General features: G+C 40.9%; 1 protein-coding gene across 2 annotated transcripts; it reads right to left on the bottom strand.

Annotated features, from left to right (window-relative positions):
- Window positions 1–1,871: 1,871 nt before the first annotated feature.
- Window positions 1,872–15,745, bottom strand: LOC121375716. Of its 2 annotated transcripts, none has more exons than XM_041503313.1 (6): window positions 15,617–15,745; window positions 13,530–13,637; window positions 10,430–10,531; window positions 8,652–8,793; window positions 4,471–6,697; window positions 1,872–3,290 (listed from the first exon to the last, which is right to left on the bottom strand). In XM_041503313.1, exons 2-5 carry the CDS (start codon window positions 13,617–13,619, stop codon window positions 4,473–4,475), a joined length of 2,559 nt encoding a protein of 852 aa, XP_041359247.1. In that variant the 5' UTR covers window positions 13,620–13,637; window positions 15,617–15,745; the 3' UTR covers window positions 1,872–3,290; window positions 4,471–4,472. The 2 variants fall into 2 exon arrangements, with proteins under 2 accessions (XP_041359247.1, XP_041359256.1); XM_041503322.1 differs by having other exon boundaries at window positions 4,471–6,694.
- Between the last annotated feature and the right edge of the window lie 5,092 nt (window positions 15,746–20,837).

Here is a 20,837-nt window from a genome sequence, read left to right as displayed (position 1 = left end):
ACGTACTACCGGTTTAGCCAGCATTATGCACTGTGTGCTGGTCTCAAACGAGTTATACAGGGCTAATTTCAGCCCCCTATCGTTCGCGAAGTATTTCAGGCACGGCGGAGCGGGGGGAGGGGAGGGGGGTGTTTGTTAGTGGGTCTCTAGCATCCCCACCCCATAATTCTGAATAAAAAATATTATTGGTAGTAAATATTAAGGCAGAGATGAATTTTACTTGTAGAATGCAGGAAATTGCATTTCAGGACCTCTAGTTTTCACAATTTTAAGTGTGAACATAACCCCGAACCCCCTAGAAACTTTGCTTTGCGCCCTCGATCTCAGTCAGCCCCTCACCCTATGTCTACTTGCTTCCGCCGTGCCTGATATTCGACTGGTCTGCGATGTGGTCATTTGGTTTAACTAGCCCGAGTACTCTTCCGTTCGAGAGCTAGACGTACATTTGGACGGTTACGATCGCTCTCCGTCAGTCAGAGATTACTCTATAGCGAAAACACGGAATGGCCGACTACCACAAGGTAGACAAAGATTCGTACTCTAATACAAAAACAATTCTACGTTTGACGCCAAATACCTTTATATTGATTTTTTTCGAGTTAGCCGATAACAAATATTTAGCTTATTCACGACTAATACACACACCACAGTAAGAAACCCGTCAGCACCTACGTATTTAACCTGAACATCATTGAAAGGGGGTGCTGTCGGGTTTCTTCCTGTAGTGCGTGTATCAGTGGTTACTGTGTAAAATATTTGTTATCGGCGAACTTGAAAATTATCAACGCAACGGTATTTAGCGTCAAACACACGGTTATTGTTATATTAGAGCATGAATATTTGTCTACCGTTTGCTAGTCAGTCTGTGTATGTGCGTGTCTGTGTGTGTGAGAGAGAGAGAGAGGAGGGGGGGGGGGGTGTATGTATGTGTGAGGGTGTGCGTGTGCGTGAAGGTATGTCTAAACTGTAGCGAGCGACGTTTCTAAAGGAGGTTCGTGTTATGCTCCCCAAAATTCGTTTTGACCTCGGAGGGAATGGTCGATCTCCGACCTCCATCCCCCCCCCACCCCCTCTGTACACGCGCCTGACACGGCTTAAACTAGGCCTACCTACATGTTTATTCGATGATGGAGATGAGTAGTCTCGTGTGCTGTTTACAACATACAAACTCAATCAGCTGAGTGTTGGAAAGTCTGACCTGAACTCACGACAAGTTCAAATTGCATTGTTCACAGCTGTTACACGAATTTCAGGTGCATGTACAAGGGGGTGGGGTTGGGTCAAATCTTCCCTTCCCTGCTCTTATTGAATTTTCTTTTCTTTTTTCCCCAAAGAAACATGCCCCCCCCCCCCCCCCCTAAAAAAACTTCGCTCGTCAGTCTAAACTCTGCTGCGCTTCAGATTTTAATTTCGTTTTTTTGGGGTTTTTTTTACACACAAATTACAGTGCCCCCCTTTTTTAACAATTCTTATTAAAATGCCCTTTTCTGGGTAGTGGATCAGCTCCCTGTAAAGGGCATTGCAAGAGATATCGTGCCCTTTTGCCCTTCGGTAAAATGTATCCCGTGTTCACCCTTGCAGTTCTTTTTAGTTGTTGTTATATTACATATTTCTGGGGCGTAGCCAGAGAGAGAGAGAGAGAGAAAAAAAAACGCCGAGGCAAAACCAGACCTGTACAATAAATATCAGTGTTATGGGAAAAATAAAATACATCTGGGGAAGATCCAGACGAGGCAAGCGCCTCCCTCGTCTGCCTCATGTTAGCTATGCCATTGTATTTACAAACTATTTTGACCGATTTCTGATTTGGTCATTCGGTTTAATGTATAGCGTAAAAAGCACATTTTCAAATGTAGATCATCAGCGACGCATTATAATTAGGACAATTTAATGTTGCATACTGTGAAAGATGAATGTTAACACACCCACCTCTCCACAAAAGTCATTAAAAAGGTTACTTCAAACGGGAAGGAGGTGGGTTACGGGAACCCACCTGGCCCGATATCAGCCACATACGGAGTACCTGTGGAATTACCTATACATTCAGCTAGAATAAATAGTTTATCAAGTATACGTATTATATAAAATAATTTATTAAATTAATGACGAAAGTAATGTTAACAATATAAAGTATTGATGGAGGTAATGTTAACAATATAAAGTATTGATGGAGGTAATGTTAACAATATAAAGTATTGATGGAGGTAATGTTAGCAATATAAAGTATTGATGAAGGTAATGTTAACATTATAAAGTATTGATGGAGGTAATGTTAGCAATATAAAGTATTGGTGTAGCTAATGTTAACAATATAAAGTATTGATAGAGGTAATGTTAGCAATATAAAGTATTGATGGAGGTAATGTTAACAATATAAAGTATTGATAGAGGTAATGTTAACAATATAAAGTATTGATGGAGGTAATGTTAACAATATAAAGTATTGATGTAGCTAGTGTTAACAATATAAAGTATTGATAGAGGTAATGTTAACAATATAAAGTATTGATGGAGGTAATGTTAGCAATATAAAGTATTGATGTAGCTAATGTTAACATTATAAAGTATTGATGAAGGTCATGTTAACAATATGAAGTATTGACGGAGGTCATGTTAACAATATAAAATATTGATGGGGTCATGTTAACAATATAAAGTATTGATGGAGGTCATGTTAACAATATAAAGTATTGATGGAGGTCATGTTAACAATATTAAGTATTGATGGATGTCATGTTAACAATATAAAGTATTGATGGAGGTCATGTTAGCAATATAAAGTATTGATGGAGGTCATGTTAACAACATAAACTATTGATGGAGGTCATGTTAACACTATAAAATATTGATGGATGTCATGTTAACAATATAAAGTATTGATGAAGGTAATGTAAACAATATAAAGTATTGATGAGGGTAATGTTAACAATATAAAGTATTGATGATGGTAATGTTAACACTATAAAGTATTGATGGAGGTAATGTTAACACCATAAAGTATTGATGGAGGTTATGTTAACAATATAAAGTATTGATGTGGGTAATGTTAACAATATAAATTATTGATGAGGGTAATGTTAAGAATATAAAGTATTGATGGAGGTAATGTTAACAAAATAAAGTATTGGTAACAGTAAAGTTAACAATATCCCAATGTTCAAAATTGAAGACCGGGGGATGGGAGGGGGAGGGTGTCTTCACCACATTAGCATTATTTCTGAATTATACTTTTTCTTCTATCTTCCCACGGTGTTCAGGAATACGTAATGATAGGACTTCCATATTGAAACCTGCAAAATACAACCAAGCATCTACTTGTTAGAACTATTCTGCAAATTCTCACGGGTGAGGAATGGGTGGGAGGGGTTGAGCATAAATTGTCAATAACCTATATATGACTTATCAGCATTGGCGAAGCGAAGCCTTGACTGCCCATCCCCTCCCTCAATCTCCCCATCACACATACACACAGCACGCTCCTGCTAAATATACCCATATATTTTCTCATTACTCGGAAGGGCGGGGGGGGGGGGGGATTCCCCTTACATACCCCAAAACTCCACACAATTTCATAAATCTGCGTCCAGTACGGTATCCGCAGAGTCTATTTAAGGTGTCAGGAAGTGTGAATGTCAAGCATTAAACATGCACAAGAAAAATTAAATTATGACCAAACGAGGATCGGGGAAGATGGGTGGTTCGAGAACAGATGGTGCACATTATATACGTATATATATATCGACAGAAATAATCAAATTAATAAAATGTACAAAATCTGTTCAATTTCAATTTATCTATCAGAGACTCGTCGGAGTCTCTCTCTGTCTCTGTCGGTTTGTCTGTCTGTCTGTCTGTGTCTCCCTCTCTCTCTCTCTCTCTCTCTCTCTCTCTCTCTCTCTCTCTCTCTCTCTCTCTCTCTCTCTCTCTCTCTCTCTCTCTCTCTCTCTCTCTCTCTCTCTCTCTCTCTCTCTCTCTCTCTCTCTCTCTCTCTCTCTCTCTCTCTCTCTCTCTCACTCTTTCACTGTGTGTGTGTGTGTAGTGTCTATTTCTCATTCTGCGCGCGCGCGCATGTGTGTGTGTGTGTGTGTGTGTGTGTGTGTTGTGTGCCTGTGTGTTGTATCTGTCTGTCTGTGTATATGTGCGTATAAGCGCGTGTGCGTGTATGAAGCCATGCATAATTATAAGTAATACTTGCTAATGACAACGAAAGGTCACGAGCTATTTTATGGGGAGGCTGGAAGCGGGGGGGGGGGGGGGGGGGGGGGAGAGAGAGCAATCTCCTCCCCTCTCAGGCTTTTAACAGTGGTTGCTCTCACAAACATAATAATTTTGGGACACATCAAAATAGCTACTGTATCATGGCTTGCTCTCCCTCCCCCCAGCACAACCCAGCCCACATACCCCCACCCACCCCTTTCAGTACAACCCAGCCCACAGAAGCTCCGACAGCCTTGCATATATATGTATTACCTTTACTGTTCTTGTATGATTGCAATAATTTTATTCTTTTCTTCGCTGGTTCCCATCCTATCAAAGTCATCATCATCTCCATCGTCTTCCAGAGAATACATATTGTTGTTGTTCCCGGCGGTTCCACCCATCCCTGGACTGTCCTCGTACTCTGTTCCATACTCCACATCCCGCTGCTCGCCATCTCCAGCAGGACTGAAATCGTCCTCGACGGTCTTACCCGCAAGCTCATTGAATCGATAGTTCTTCTCGAATTCTTCAGCTAATTCTAGTTCCTCGGCCATGTCTACGTTCTCGATGCTCGAACCTGGACGCCCCGAACTCTCAGCTTCGCGACCCGTCTCTTCTCGTTCCTCTGCAGTACGGTGGACACCTTCAGTGACGTCACCTCTATGCCGTTCGTTCTCTTCTTCGGCACGTTCCGTGGGATCGCTTCCACGTCCTGACGAATCGTCGAGGCTTTCATCTTCCTCACTGTCCTGTCCTGCAGCTGTTCGACTTATGGAAGTCTTGCTGGCACTTCTTATCGCCTGGTCTCCTTCCCCACCAATTCCATTTTCCAAAGCATCCCATTTAGTTCTGCCAACGCGTTGTTCATAAATGTTGTCCTCGATTTCATCAGTTTTCTGTTCCTCAACAATACGAGAATGTTCAGTAACTTTACGTCCGTAGTTAGTTTTCCGACCTGCGATCTTGTCAAGCTTGTATCGATGTATAGTTGACTTTCCTTTGATATTCTCAGAGTTTTGAACCAACTTATTGGTGCCATTTCTGCCACTTCCCCTAGACTTATGTTCCTTTTTCAACTCCAATACTTCTAATTTAGGTTTCTGTCTGCTTATTTCTTTCTCTATGTTGGTGTCATCAAATTCCCTACTGTTTCCACGGAGATCTGTTTCTATGGAGCCACTATATTCTTTCTTGGTGACTTTGTATCCACGTTCATTCACGTGATTTGCAGTTTTGTGAAGTTTATATTGATTCCGGCTAAGTTTATGTTTCATGTTTAGACGTACGTCTGTGCCGGACTTCCTTCGACTTTCCTTACTGTGATCTTCGTTCTTTTCGTGTACGTCAGCCGTTAGTTGCCCTTTGGTGAAATCCTTCTCTTTGCTGGTCTCGCCAACACTTTCTGCTTTCTTGGTATCTCCCTTGCCTCTAATTGTTCCTCCTGTTGAGCCATGACCTCTTTTACGACCCGTGTATCTCAAGCGGTTGTCCTTCTCATTCTTCTTTATCGTCGCCTTTAGCTGGCCAACATTATTTTTGCTCATTTTTTCCAGGCCAGGATGATGTCCAGTAATAATGACACTGTCTGGGATACTAGCTGTTAACGTTTTAGCAGCAGTAGTAGCTTCTATCTTCTGATCCAGTTCTGTACCACTTGTCACTGGTGACTTCATCTTGTGTGATCCTGGTGCCTGCCTATTCACTGAGCCTTGTGTCGGCTTATTGTCAAACCCTGGTTCCGCCGCATGCTTAGAACTTGGGGCTTGCTTATCCCTAAAGCCTTCTTCTTCTTGATCATTCTCAAAACCGTCTGGTGTTTCATCATTCTCTGAGTCTGGTGCTTGCTTATCCCTAAAGCCTTCTTCTTCTTGATCATTCTCAAAACCAACAGGTGTTTCATTATTATCCGAGTCTGGTTCTTGTTTATCCCTAAAACCTGTTACCTGCTCATTCTCAAAGCCAGATGGCGTTCCAGCATTATGTGAGCCTGATGCTTGCTGATTCCTAGAGCCTGTTATCTGGATACTCCCAACGGCTGGCAACTGACGATTCACAGACTCTGGCTTGTAATCAGACCACCTCGGTTCCTGTTCATCCCTGTTGACTATTTGGTCCTTGAGCCTGTCCATGTCATCGAAGAATTGTCGAAGATCGTCTGCTACATCAGTATCTCTGGAACTTACTGCAGGAAGTTTGCGGACGACATTCACATCGATGTGGGTGTTGATGTCATCGGCACCTTCGTCTTCTTGGAAACGGATGGTGCGCCCTGGTAACGGGATTCTGCTGTCGACTTTAATCAGATGCTCAAGTTTGTCTATGGCGACGTCCAGATCTCTGTAGAACCCCGTGCTGTCCTTCTGCAGCATGTTACTAAAAGACGCAGCCAATTCTTCAGAATTAATACCAAGTGACCGTTTCTTCTTAAAATTTAAATTCCTCTTCCGGTGACTCGGTGGGCCGGCATCGTCAACATCGTGCTCTATGCCATTGGCTTCTGTTAAAAAAAAAATAGGAAAGACACAAAGGACGTTTGTTTTGTTTAACAACAACACTAGAGCACATTGATTTATTATTAATCATCGGCTATTTGATGTCAAATATTTGATAATTCTATATATAGTCTCAGAGAGGAAACCCTCTAAATGTTTCCATTAGTAGCAAGGGATCTTTTATATGCACCATCCCACAGACATGATAGTACATACCACGACCTTTGATAAACCAATCGTGGTGCACTGCATGGAACAAGAAATAGCCCAGCGGGCCCATCGACGGGGAGTCCATGGAACAAGAAATAGCACACCGACGGGAGTTGATCCTAGACTGATCGTGCATCAGGAAACCTTGTTTTATTACTACTACAGTATGTACCACAATTCATTTTTAAAAGGACAGGAATGTAGGTGCTTAATAGCGTAAGTTACAGGAGAAGGACTACAAACAATGTCATACTAAGTATGGCATTGGTTGTAGTCCCACCAGGAAACGTTGTTGTATTACCACCATTTTTTTTTTTTTTTAACCGATTGTTTTTTTCTATCCTGGACTGGGGAGCTGATGAAAGTCGATACCTGCGCCCATGACAGGCGTGTGCTACAACAGCTTGTTTCGAATGTGCACGTTAAAATCGGTCTACCTCCCTACCTACCAATTGTTTTCTAAATTGCACACAATAATATACTTTTTCTTCTACTTCCAAAACACTTTTACATTTCTTCTTACGTCATAACAAATAGTTACACAAGACAATGTTCATGGAGGCTGGGAAGGACTATAGGTGGCAGTACACCAAATAACCTATCGCCAGTTCAAAATTCAATCTGTACCCAACTTTTAATATCACAGTTGAGGCTACCAGTCCTGCCATTGGTGATAAATGTGACGGTGTTTGCTGTGATAAAATCTTGGTTCATCTGGGTAGTACATTCATGTAATTCAATTTGAACTAATGTCAATGTACCAACTACCATTGTGCTTGAAACATGTGCGACGTCCTACTAATAATATGATGATAATTCTTGCGTGGTTCTACGTTAGTCTAAGACTGTTCTCGTTCTGTCTGAAACCAGCAACTCAACAAACATTTTTTGTCTCATTTATTTTAAGGGTGAAGGAAAGACTGAATTCTGCTCAGGACGGGCGAAGTTACGGGTTGTGCCCTGGATGAACGTGCTTAAACCTTAATTGTATATGGGCACGATAAACGTGCCTGCCAGAGCGTTGCGAAATAAAACAAGCCTGCCAGAGCGTTGCGAAATAAAAAGAAGTATACCAGCCTTAGGTTCTGCCAGCAAAGATTTCCTTAACGTTCGCGAACTATTTGATTGGTTCCAGTGGTGGCCATTTGGTTTAACGTGAGGCGCCTAAACCAGTCTAGCAGACGTTTTTCCTCTCGGTCTGGCTGAACGCAGCCCAGAGCATTGCGAAATAAACAGAAGCCTGCCAGAGCGTTGGAAAATAAACAGAAGCATGTCAGAGCGTTGCGAAATAAACAGAAGCCTGCCAGAGCGTTGGGAAATAAACAGAAGCCTGCCCGAGCGTTGCGAAATAAACAGAAGCATGTCAGAGCGTTGCGAAATAAACAGAAGCCTGCCAGGGCGTTGGGAAATAAACAGAAGCCTGCCAGAGCGTTGGGAAATAAACAGAAGCCTGCCAGAGCGTTGTGAAATAAACAGAAGCAAGTCAGAGCGTTGCGAAATAAACAGAAGCCTGCCAGAGCGTTGTGAAATAAACAGAAGCCTGCCAGAGCGTTGTGAAATAAACAGAAGCATGTCAGAGCGTTGCGAAATAAACAGAAGCCTGCCAGAGCGTTGCGAAATAAACAGAAGCCTGCCAGAGCGTTGGGAAATAAACAGAAGCATGTCAGAGCGTTGGGAAATAAACAGAAGCATGTCAGAGCGTTGCGAAATAAAGAGAAGCGCGGGCCTCTATTCAAGGATTCACGGTACCTCGTTTGCGTCTGCTTGGGGGCTGGTCAGGGTCGTCTGACACCACCGGCTCTCCCAGGCCTTCCACGAAGCCCTCGTCTATCTTCACGTAGGTGTCGTCCTTCTCATGCTCGTCCATGTTTGGCGGGTTCGGCATATCAGTCTGAAATAGAACACAAAATAAATCACCAGATGCGTGTGCAGGTTGAATGGGAGGTCGACCCCCCAGGGCCATCACTAGTATGTTTTGTGTGTGGGGGGGGGGGGGAGCAGATGAATTCACGGAATGAACGAGCATTGAAGGCGCAAGACACTAGGGGGTTCTGGAAATGCCCTCAGAAAATGTTTATATCCAAAGGCTCTGAAATACCATTTTGAAGTCAATTCAGAGATTACATATTTAAAACGTCAATATCAATAACCAGCTACAGACCTGCCACCTCCCCCCACGACAATCTTGTTCAAGGATATTTACTTCTTCTTTTTTTTAAATACATTGAGTATGCCTCAATACCCCCGTCGGTCACCAGAGTCTATAAAATTTCTGCAAATCGCTAATTTTGAATTTAATAACTATTTAATATAATTTTCCTTTATGTACACATGGAAACAAACACCAATCCAAACATATCTACATCAGTTGCATCATCTAAACTGGAGGAACAGTTAGTTATTAACGTAACATTTTCCCACACAATCGATTATGGATTTTTATAATCGATCGTCACATCGGTAGAGACAAAGCGATCAATTTTCAATTATGATCGATCGCTGGAACATCACTAATTGAGACCAATATTTCATGTCGAAGACCGGCCTGTAAAGAAACATAGGGCCGAATTTACAAAGCCTGTTTTAGACTGGCACGCATGTAACTATATACATTTACAATGCTTAAAGTCGCAAGCCATGGTGCTTGGTTAATCTACAGACATGTAGCACATCTTAATTAATAAAGATACAACAGAGTGAAACAAGAGTCTGCGACGTTGAAACGGAGAAATTCCGTCTTAAAATAGACCAGGGCCCGTGCTTATAAAACGTTTAGTGTCCAGACTCAATCTCTAATGACGTCACACGCATGGCATTAGTGTCTCAAGACTCTATTAGTCTCGAGTCTAGACTCTAAAAGTTTTATAAGCACCAGGTCAGAGCTCGTCTCCACAACCGTTACTTTTCAGACGTACGTGCGTTTTTAGAATTATGATTTATTTTTCGTTCCATTACAAACACCGATGACCATAAACAATTCGGATGTAATGAAATGGATATTGTAAACAAACAAAATGTAAGTAATGTCTGATTTTAATTATCAAAAACGGCTTTAAAGGGACACACCCTAGTTTCAACACGTGAAATTTAACACCAAGTTTAGTTAATCTACAAACTTGTAACACATTTGGATAAAAGTAAAACATGAGTCTGTGACTTTGAAATGGTGAAATACCCTCTAAAAATAGACTAAAACTCGACTCCATAACTGTTACTTCTCAGACGCACGTGCGTTTTTAAAAATATGAGAAAGGCATTTTGTGATATTAAAAACACCAGGATGACCAAAAACACTGCGAATGTACGGAAATGGATAATCTAAACAATAAAATCTAAGTAAAGTATGATTTCAGTTATCAAAAAACGGCTCTAATAGTAAAAAATATGCCTCAATGTTTAAAAACTAGAGTATGTCCCTTTAATAGTGAAAAATATGCCGTACGTATAGTGTTTAAAAACTAGGGTTTGTCCCTTTAAACACCTGCGTATTAGAAAATCCGGCTTCCTAAATTGCGTCGTGTACTTACTCTGGAGACGCAGTGACCGTATCCGGAAAAGGCTCGGACACACACCTGGTTCAAACCCGTACAGTCGGACGTGGACAGGCAGATTTGTGGAAACACACGCCTCTGAAATTACACAAAGGAAGGAAGGAACTGTTTTATTTAACGACGCACTCAACACATTTTATTTAAGGTTATATGGCGTCGGACATATGGTTAAAGGAAGGAAATGTATTATTTAACGACGCACTCAGTACATTTTAACCGGCCTCGGTGGCGTCGTGGTTAGGCCATCAGTCTACAGGCTGGTAGGTACTGGGTTCGGATACCAGTCGAGGCATGGGATTTTTAACCCAGATACCGACTCCAAACCCTGAGTGAGTGCTCCGCAAGGCTCAATGGGTAGGTGTAAACCACTTGCACCGACCAGTGATTCATAACTGGTTCAACAATGGGAAGCGCAAATAAAAGATCCTTGCTGCCTGTCGTAAAAGAGTAACCTATGTGGCGACAGCGGGTTTCCTCTAAAAAACAGTGTCAGAATGACCATATGATTGACGTCTAATAGCCGATGATAAGATAAAAAATCAATGTGCTCTAGTGGCGTCGTTAAATAAAACAAACTTTACTTTTTTCTTCAATACATTTTATTTACTGTTATATGGTGTCGGACATATGGTTAAAGGAAGGAAATGTTTTATTTAACGACGCACTCAACACATTTTATTTACGATTATATGGCGTCGGACATATGGTTACGGACCACACAGATATTGAGAGAGGAAACCCGCTGTCGCCACGTCATAGGCTACTCTTTTCGGTTAGCAGCAAGGGATCTTTTATATACACTAGCAGTGTTAGAGATTAAAATTGTTGGGTAGTATCCCAGTTGGATACCAACATTTTCAAATCTGGTATCCCACCTGAGAATTTAGTATCCCACTTAAATGAAATTCATAAATAACATTGTAACAAACTTGGACGACACTGTTACTTGACTTCACCAGTAAATGACGACGTTCATCGTTTCAGCAAAAAATAAAAACATAGGATTAAAAAACAAACAAAAAACCCCATAATATTATATGGTATCCCGGTGGGATACTGGGTTATTGAAGTCTGGTATCCAAAATTAAATTCTGGTATCCCCGGGATATCGGGATACCGTTAATCTCGAACACTGCACTAGTACATGCCAAGGGCTTTGTTACACAAGTTGTGGAGCACTGGCTGGAACGAGAAATAGCCCAAAGGGGCCCACCGACGGGAATCGATTCTACATCGATCGCGCATAAGGCGAGCGCTGTACCAGTGTGCTACCCCCCCCCCCCCCCCCCCCCCCCCCCCCCCGCTCCCGAAAATGGAGTCACGGTCCTGAGTTTGATTCCATTGTAACATCATGTTATTTTGCCAAATTAAAATAAAATTTGCCATTTGTTTTTGGAATTCGCAACTGGCGAATTTGGCAGATCTAGCCCTGACGTGTACAAGGATCAGATTCTTTTTGATGACTAAAATTACAAATTAAATATTACATATTTCCTCTATCAGGATCTGTATAAACAAGCCCCCCCCCCCCCCCCCCCCACACACACACACATAAGGTATTGTGAAGACCCTGCATTATATGAATTGTCTTGACAGGACCGCGTAACAGTAGTGTTATGAGAATTACTTATCATATCGAGGTGTTGTACGAAGACGTTGTGATGACTCGGTATCATAATATGTCATCGGCTATTGGATGTCAAACGTTTGGTAATTTTGATATAGTCTTAAAGAAGAAACCCGCTACATGTTTTCATTAATAGTAAGGGATCTTTTATTTGCACCATCCCACAGACATGATAGCACATACCCCGGCCTTTGATATACCAGTCGTGGTGCACTGGCTGGAACGAGAAATAGCCAAATGGGCCCACCGACGGGGATCGATCCCAAACCGATCGCGCATCAAGCGAGCGCTTTACCACCAGGCTATGTCCCACCCTGTAATGACTACGTATCACATAGAAGTTTTTTGACGACTCAGTTTTGTATCGAGGTGTTGTGAAGACAATGTGCCGTATGCAAGTATGCTAATGACTACGTACCACATAGAAGTTTTGGGACGACTCAGTTTTGTATCGAGGTGTTGTGAAGACGATGTGCAGTATGCAAGTATGTATCGGGGAAGTTGTGAAGACGTTTTGTATCGAGGTGTTGTGAAGACGATGTGCCGTATGCAAGTATGCTAATGACTACGTATCACATAGAAGTTTTGGGACGACTCAGTTTTGTATCGGGGTGTTGTGAAGACGATGTGCCGTATGCAAGTATGCTAATGACTACGTATCACATAGAAGTTTTGTGACGACTCAGTTTTGTATCGAGGTGTTGTGAAGACGATGTGACGTATGCAGTGCTAATGACTACGTATCACATAGAAGTTTTGTGAGTAGTTTTGTATCGAGGTGTTGTGAAGACGATGACGTACAAGTATGCTACACGTAGAAGTTTTGTGACGACTCAGTTTTGTATCGAGGTGTTGTGAAGACGATGTGACGTATGCAAGTATGCTAATGACTACGTATCACATAGAAGTTTTGTGACGACTCAGTTTTGTATCGAGGTGTTGTGAAGACGATGTGACGTATGCAAGTATGCTAATGACTACGTATCACATAGAAGTTTTGTGACGACTCAGTTTTGTATCGAGGTGTTGTGAAGACGATGTGACGTATGCAAGTATGCTAATGACTAGGTATCACATAGAAGTTTTGTGACGACTCAGTTTTGTATCGAGGTGTTGTGAAGACGATATGACGTATGCAAGTATGCTAATGACTTCGTATCATATAAAAGTGCTGTGATCACTCAATATCGTATGGTGATGTTTAAGAACGTGGCATAAACTACCCACTCACCTCAGCATAATTACACAAAATAAAGCAATACCCTATACAAATATTTTTCTATATGCATGTAGTTTGAGCGGAAAAAAAGTAGTTTGTACACAACTTGCTACAACCATTACCACTTTGCTATAGATTTCGTCCTGCTGTTTTTATGACCAATTTAAATACGAGTTCATTACGAAAATTAAATGGCATCTTGCGCGAGTTCCGGTAATATAAAGCCTCACCTTTTTTAACCGTCTGCCATGGCATCCCATCATCATGACGAGCAAGACAAGGAGGCCTATCCGAATAAGCCGTGACATCGCACAGTTCATACTCAGCCCCTACAGATTCTGGAAGAAGAAGTAGTAATAGTAGTAATGGTAGTGGTGGTGGTGGTGGTGGAGGTGGTGATGGTCATAAAACAATCTATTTGAATTGTGGAATCACGATTCATTTGACTAAACTGTCAACGAGCAAGGGATCCTTTATATGCACCATCCCACAGACAGGGTAGCACATACCACGGCCTGTACAGTACCAGTCGCGGTGCATTAGCTAGAACGAGAAGTAGCCCAATGGGCCCACCGACGGGAGTCGATCCTAGACCGACCATGCATCAGGTGAGTGTTTTACCACTGAGCTATGTCCTGTCCCTATAAACAGATCACACACTTTATTTTTCTCCGCCCCATGAAAGTCTTGAACCTGGTTTCGATAAAACGTGAAACATGCCACTGATAATGCAGACTAAAGGACAGACAACTCTCAGAGGGTCTCCGATAATGCAGACTGAAAGACAGACAACTCTCAGAGGGTCTGAATCTGGTCTTTCTGATTCCGCTAAAGATTTTATGGAACCCAGGTTTTACTGCTTGTATCAAGGCTGTTGACCATAGCCTACAGCCCACCTTGGTAGTAGAAATACAATAGTTTATGTAAAAGCAGACTGTGTGTTTGTATTGTGTATTAGGAAACGAGGTTAAAGGCATATTGTCACAGACCACTGACCTATTTAATTGTCTAACAAAGTATTACCTGAACAAAAATAATTTGATTTGTCCCTAAATGTACTTTATTCAACCATCTTCATAACCACCATACTCCATTTATTAATGATATTTTGTAAAAAATAATTGAATTATGGCAATGGTCCATAATTCAAAAACTATAATTGCCGAGAGGCATGACATGGATTTCACTCCACCATGGTTCAGTTATGGTGATCCAATAGCTAGATTTGGTTTCCAACAATTAATGTAATTTTTAGTTAGTATCCATTTTTAGAGAAATAAGGTCCTTAAATCCGTGACAGTATACCTTTAATAGATGGAAAGGAGAGATTATACCTGTTTCACGCTTGTGAGGTTTACTAAACTATGGTATATCCCATCCTCCTACCATTTTTTTTTTGTAAGGAATTTCAGTTTGGTTTGAAGTAAGAAGAAAGTAAAAGTGTTTTGGAAATAGCAAAATGTTTGTTTTATGTATGTCTCTCTCTCTCTCTCTCTCTCTCTCTCTCTCTCTCTCTCTCTCTCTCTCTCTCTCTATCTATCTATATCTCTCTCTCTCTATCTCTCTGTGTGTGTGTGTGTGTGTGTGTTTGCAATTTAGAAAAGAATCGGCTCAGAAATAAATTACTTGTGGTAAATTCCAGTGTGAAAAAGGCGTTCCTTGTGGGAAGGACTATAGGTACACGCAGAAACACCGTGGACTACTCATTTAAGTATACTGGCGTAGGAAGCGGGGGGGGGGGGGGGGGGGGGGAAGGCAAGGGGCATGTGCCTCCCCAACTTTGTAGCAGCAGCGATGGTTATTATATATTTATACATGTATTTATATATACACATGTATATGTGTGTGTGTCCCCCACCTTTTGGCACCTTCCTACGCCCGTGGTATATACACATTGTGTATATCTATAGTCCGTTCTATCATTTGTATAAAAATGTTTTTTTTGTAAATAATTTCAGTTTGGTTTGACGTAAGAAGAAAAGTAAAAGTGTTTTGGAAATAACAAAAAAACCCACCCAAAAACAAACAAAAAAAAACCCAACTATTTTTGTGTGCAATTTACGAATCAATCGGTTCGGAAATAAATAACTTGTAGTAAATTCCATAGCATGAAAGGCGTTCTCCGTGGGACAGATCACCCCCACCCCCGCTTCGGAGCAGTTTCCTTTGATGTATTAAATACGCCTACTGAAACTGAATAACAAAATCCACGATATAGACTTTAGATCATTTGATATTACAAATCAGTTAAACAAAACAGGATAAAGTACATACTCATTTATAATAATAAATTTATTATTAGCATTTAATTAATTACCTGCATGTTCCTAATGATAATTTCATGATGAACCATAAACAACATTCTTGAAACCGATCTTGAAGTATGACGTCAACAACTCATTTATAGATAGCCTGATTCTCGTACACAAAAAGAAATCCTTTATAAATCGTCGTTACATTGACGGTGTTCAGTCCTCTTTGCCAAAAAAACAGAAATGACGTCATAAAAATAATACACGGCGTGTAGGCTAGTCAAGCAAACAAATTATGCTCGGCACACACCTGTCGATTAATGCCGTCTCAACAGACGCGTCGGCGTTAATCGGTAGGTATTTGCAGGGCAAAGACGCGGCAATAACATCTAATCTTCAGTTTTGCCCCGATTAGACAGTTGCGTTGGCTGGTGTTTGCAGGTGCACATTTTCAGACTACTGCCAACCTGACAGTCAAGGCGACGTTAATCGGTATGTGTGCGCCAAGCATTATTAAAAATTACTTAAAGAATACGACATAAAGTTTGTTTTGTTTAACGACACCACTAGAGCACATTGATTATTAATCATCGGCTATAATAGCAAATTTGAATCAAAAACTAAATAAATAAAATAAATCCTAAATAATTTTATGTGAATTATGGAATGCTGCTTTGAAGGGACTGTTCCAAGAGTATATAAAAAAAAGTGTATACATGTACTTTTTAAAGTTTTTTTTTTTTTTTTTACGACACCACTAGAGCACATTAATTTATCCATCATCGTTTATTGAATGTCAAACACTTGGTAGGCTAATTTTGATGTATAGTCTTAGAAAAGAGACTCGCTTCATTGTTCAATTAGTAGCAATTTAAAGGATCTTTTATATGCACCATCTTACCACCGTGTTTGGTATACCACTCGTAGTGCACTGGCTCTAGGGCCTCCACGAGTTCATAATATTGGACTCGAGTACTCGAGGGTCAAACTCGACCCGGACCCGAGTACCCGACACTTACACTAGATGATGATGAGATTAAAGAATAAAGTTAAATAGAATTATACATTTTAATTCCAGGGCTGAACATGGATGCCAAATCATGTCATTGTATTGCATTTAGAAACCAGTTGATATATTTAGTGTTATGTTGGATGGACGACCAGTTTAAAAAAAGAAACTAGCGCATGATCTTATAATTATTGTATCACTTATATCGTTGATTATCTAAGCCTGAAATTATTGTCCTACATTGTCCAGTGTATTATAATTGATTCCACCTTGTACGGGTACTCGAGTCCTGTGAACGGACTCGAGTCTTGCTAGACTCGACCCGTACTTGAGTACTGGAGTACTCGTGGAGACCCTAACTGGCTCGAATGAAAAATGGCCAATGGGCCCACCGAAGCATAAGCTTTTTTCTTTATGAAGTAAAATGCAGTCAGTGAATGCTATTTTAAATGAAATGGGAGAGATGGGGTGGTGGGTGCTGATAATAATAATAATAATAATAATAGTAATAATATTAATAGTAATAATAATTTTTTTTAATCTGGTAAATTAAATGATTTGGTTGTAATCTTTCAAGTTATATTTTAAAGCAAATTAAAGTCAATAAATAGTTTTCGCAGGAAGCTGCCAATGTACAACTTTTAGCCTGCACCTCTTCTTTAATTCAGTTTGTGTTTGCGCTTACATTGAATTAAGGTTGAAACCCGTTGTCCTCAGCTATCTGGGTTATCTCTCCAATATGCAGTGGGAACTTAATACACACCTCTATATACTCAGCTATCTGGGTTATCTCTCCAATATGCAGTGGGAACTTAATACATTGCATATACATGATTATGCGTTTTCTATCAATTTTCATTATGGCACAGGCTGTGACAAAACGACGTTGTTTCGGTGGAGCAGACGACATGGACCACCACCCTGTTGCATCACTGGTGGAGCTAAATCTTGTGCACCTAGCCTTGCCCGGTTTGTGGGGTATAAGTGCGTGAAAATGCATTGCATAAACGTCATTATGCTTTTTGGGTGTGGTTTTTAGTGTTGTTTTTTTGTACTTTTTTTGTTGTTGTTAATAGTGTTCGTTATGGCGACAGGCCATAGGGTAAACGATATCGTTTCGATGGGTCAGTCTGCATGGACCACTACTCATTACATTAAAAGTGCAGCCAGCGCTCATGTGAACCTTTTGTTACCTTGCCTTGTTCGTGCTCTCCCCACCCCACCTAAAAAATCCTTCCCATTATGCATTTAGGAGAACCGATTTGAAATTGTGACACGTAGATGTGTATCGATATAATGTGTTGTATGAAATACATTACGTATGTAATATTCTTTTCTTGTTTCAGGTGATCATTTTAGCGAGTGGTGATCGTTGTATCAATGCAGCTTGAAGAATATTTATGATGGACTGGTGTGACGATTTCTACGTATATGCTTTGCAAATGTTTTTCGTATTGACACCCATGATGAGGAAGGAAGGAAGGTAATGTTTTATTTAACGACGCACTCAACACATTTTATTTTTAAGGTTATATGGCGTCGACATATGGTTAAGAACCACACAGATATTAAGAGAGGAAACCTGCTGTCGCCACTTCATTGGCTACTCTTTTCGATTAGCAGCAAGGGATCTTTTATATGCACCATCCCAGAGTACATACCACGGCATTTGTTACACCAGTTGTGGAGCACTGGCTGAAACGAGAAATAGCCCAATGGGTCCACCGACGGGGATCGATCTTAGACCGACCACGCATCAAGCGAACGCATTACCACTGGGCTAACTCCCCCCCCCCCCCCCCCCCCGAGGAATGCCGTGATGTATTTGCCAATTGATTAATTCCATATGCTATAGATGATTTCAAAAGTACTTTATAGCTGTGGAATTGTTGAGTTGGTCCTTCTGATCTACCAGAATCATCGACTACTAGCTGCATGATGAACAGATGGAATATTTGAAATATTAACCACACACTATTTAGTGGTATTCACAACGTACGAGATCATTTGTCACGTGAAAATTATTATTAAAATACACCTTTAATGATCTATAAATTATTATGAAAGAAATGTAGAAACAAACCAAAAATCTTTGTTTCGTCATGTATTTGATATACATATTAATTCCATTGACCTCAATTTTCACAGAATTCGAACGCATTTTTCACATTTTCGTGAAATATGCTTTCACTATGTTCTAACCACGTACCTTAAAACGCATTTTTCACTTCCCATAAAACACCCTAAAACGATGACAAAATGTAGCGAAAACGCAGTTTTCACATAAACTCAATTAAAGATATATTATCACACCCTCTCCTCGGCTATATTCGTGCTTATATCGAATTAGATTCAAGAACGCTCTCCATGGGACACAAGCTAGCCGCCTAGTCTGATGATAACATTATTAGTATGTTAGAGGAAATCCGCTACCGCCACATAGGTTACTCATCTTCTTAACAGGGCAGGACGTTGAAAGGGATCTTTTATATGCACTTCTCCACAGACAGGAATGCACATACCACAGCCTTTGGCCAGTTGTGGTGCACTGGTTGGAATGAAAAAAACAACAAGAAACCCAATCAGTTAAATGGATCTACCGAGGTGGTTCGATCCTGTGACGGAAGCACCTCATGCGAGCATTTAACTGACCGACCTAAATCCCGCCCATTTCCAAAATTGGTTGTGCCCGACTTTTTTGTCACAGGTGAAACCCCGTTGATGAATACCGACCCTTATTACAGCCAAATAGAAAGAAAGAAAGAAAGAAACTCAACACATTTTATATACGGTTATATGGCGTCAGACATATGGCTCAGGACCACATAGATATTGAGAGAAACCCGCTGTTGCCACTTCATGGGCTATTCTTTTCGATTAGCAGCAAGGGTTCTTTTATATGCACCATCCCACAGGGTAGTACATACCACGGCATTTGATATACCAGTCGTGGTGCACTGGCTGGAATGAGAAATAGCCCAATGGGTCCACCGACGGGGATCGATCTTAGACCGACCACGCATCAAGCGAACGCATTACCACTGGGCTAACTCCCCCCCCCCCCCCCCCCCCCCCCCCCCCCGAGGAATGCCGTGATGTATTTGCCAATTGATTAATTCCATATGCTATAGATGATTTCAAAAGTACTTTATAGCTGTGGAATTGTTGAGTTGGTCCTTCTGATCTACCAGAATCATCGACTACTAGCTGCATGATGAACAGATGGAATATTTGAAATATTAACCACACACTATTTAGTGGTATTCACAACGTACGAGATCATTTGTCACGTGAAAATTATTATTAAAATACACCTTTAATGATCTATAAATTATTATGAAAGAAATGTAGAAACAAACCAAAAATCTTTGTTTCGTCATGTATTTGATATACATATTAATTCCATTGACCTCAATTTTCACAGAATTCGAACGCATTTTTCACATTTTCGTGAAATATGCTTTCACTATGTTCTAACCACGTACCTTAAAACGCATTTTTCACTTCCCATAAAACACCCTAAAACGATGACAAAATGTAGCGAAAACGCAGTTTTCACATAAACTCAATTAAAGATATATTATCACACCCTCTCCTCGGCTATATTCGTGCTTATATCGAATTAGATTCAAGAACGCTCTCCATGGGACACAAGCTAGCCGCCTAGTCTGATGATAACATTATTAGTATGTTAGAGGAAATCCGCTACCGCCACATAGGTTACTCATCTTCTTAGCAGGGCAGGACGTAGAAAGGGATCTTTTATATGCACTTCTCCACAGACAGGAATGCACATACCACAGCCTTTGGCCAGTTGTGGTGCACTGGTTGGAATGAAAAAAAAAAAAAAAAACCCAATCAGTTAAATGGATCTACCGAGGTGGTTCGATCCTGTAACGGAAGCACCTCATGCGAGCATTTAACTGACCGACCTAAATCCCGCCCATTTCCAAAATTGGTTGTGCCCGACTTTTTTGTCACAGGTGAAACCCCGTTGATGAATACCGACCCTTATTACAGCCAAATAGAAAGAAAGAAAGAAAGAAACTCAACACATTTTATATACGGTTATATGGCGTCAGACATATGGTTCAGGACCACATAGATATTGAGAGAAACCCGCTGTTGCCACTTCATGGGCTATTCTTTTCGATTAGCAGCAAGGGTTCTTTTATATGCACCATCCCACAGGGTAGTACATACCACGGCATTTGATATACCAGTCGTGGTGCACTGGCTGGAATGAGAAATAGCCTAATGGACCCACCGACGGGGAT

This window comes from Gigantopelta aegis, chromosome 1 (assembly GCF_016097555.1).
Source record: "Gigantopelta aegis isolate Gae_Host chromosome 1, Gae_host_genome, whole genome shotgun sequence".
Lineage (NCBI taxonomy): Eukaryota > Metazoa > Mollusca > Gastropoda > Neomphalida > Peltospiridae > Gigantopelta > Gigantopelta aegis.
This window is presented reverse-complemented; position numbering and strand designations above follow the sequence as displayed.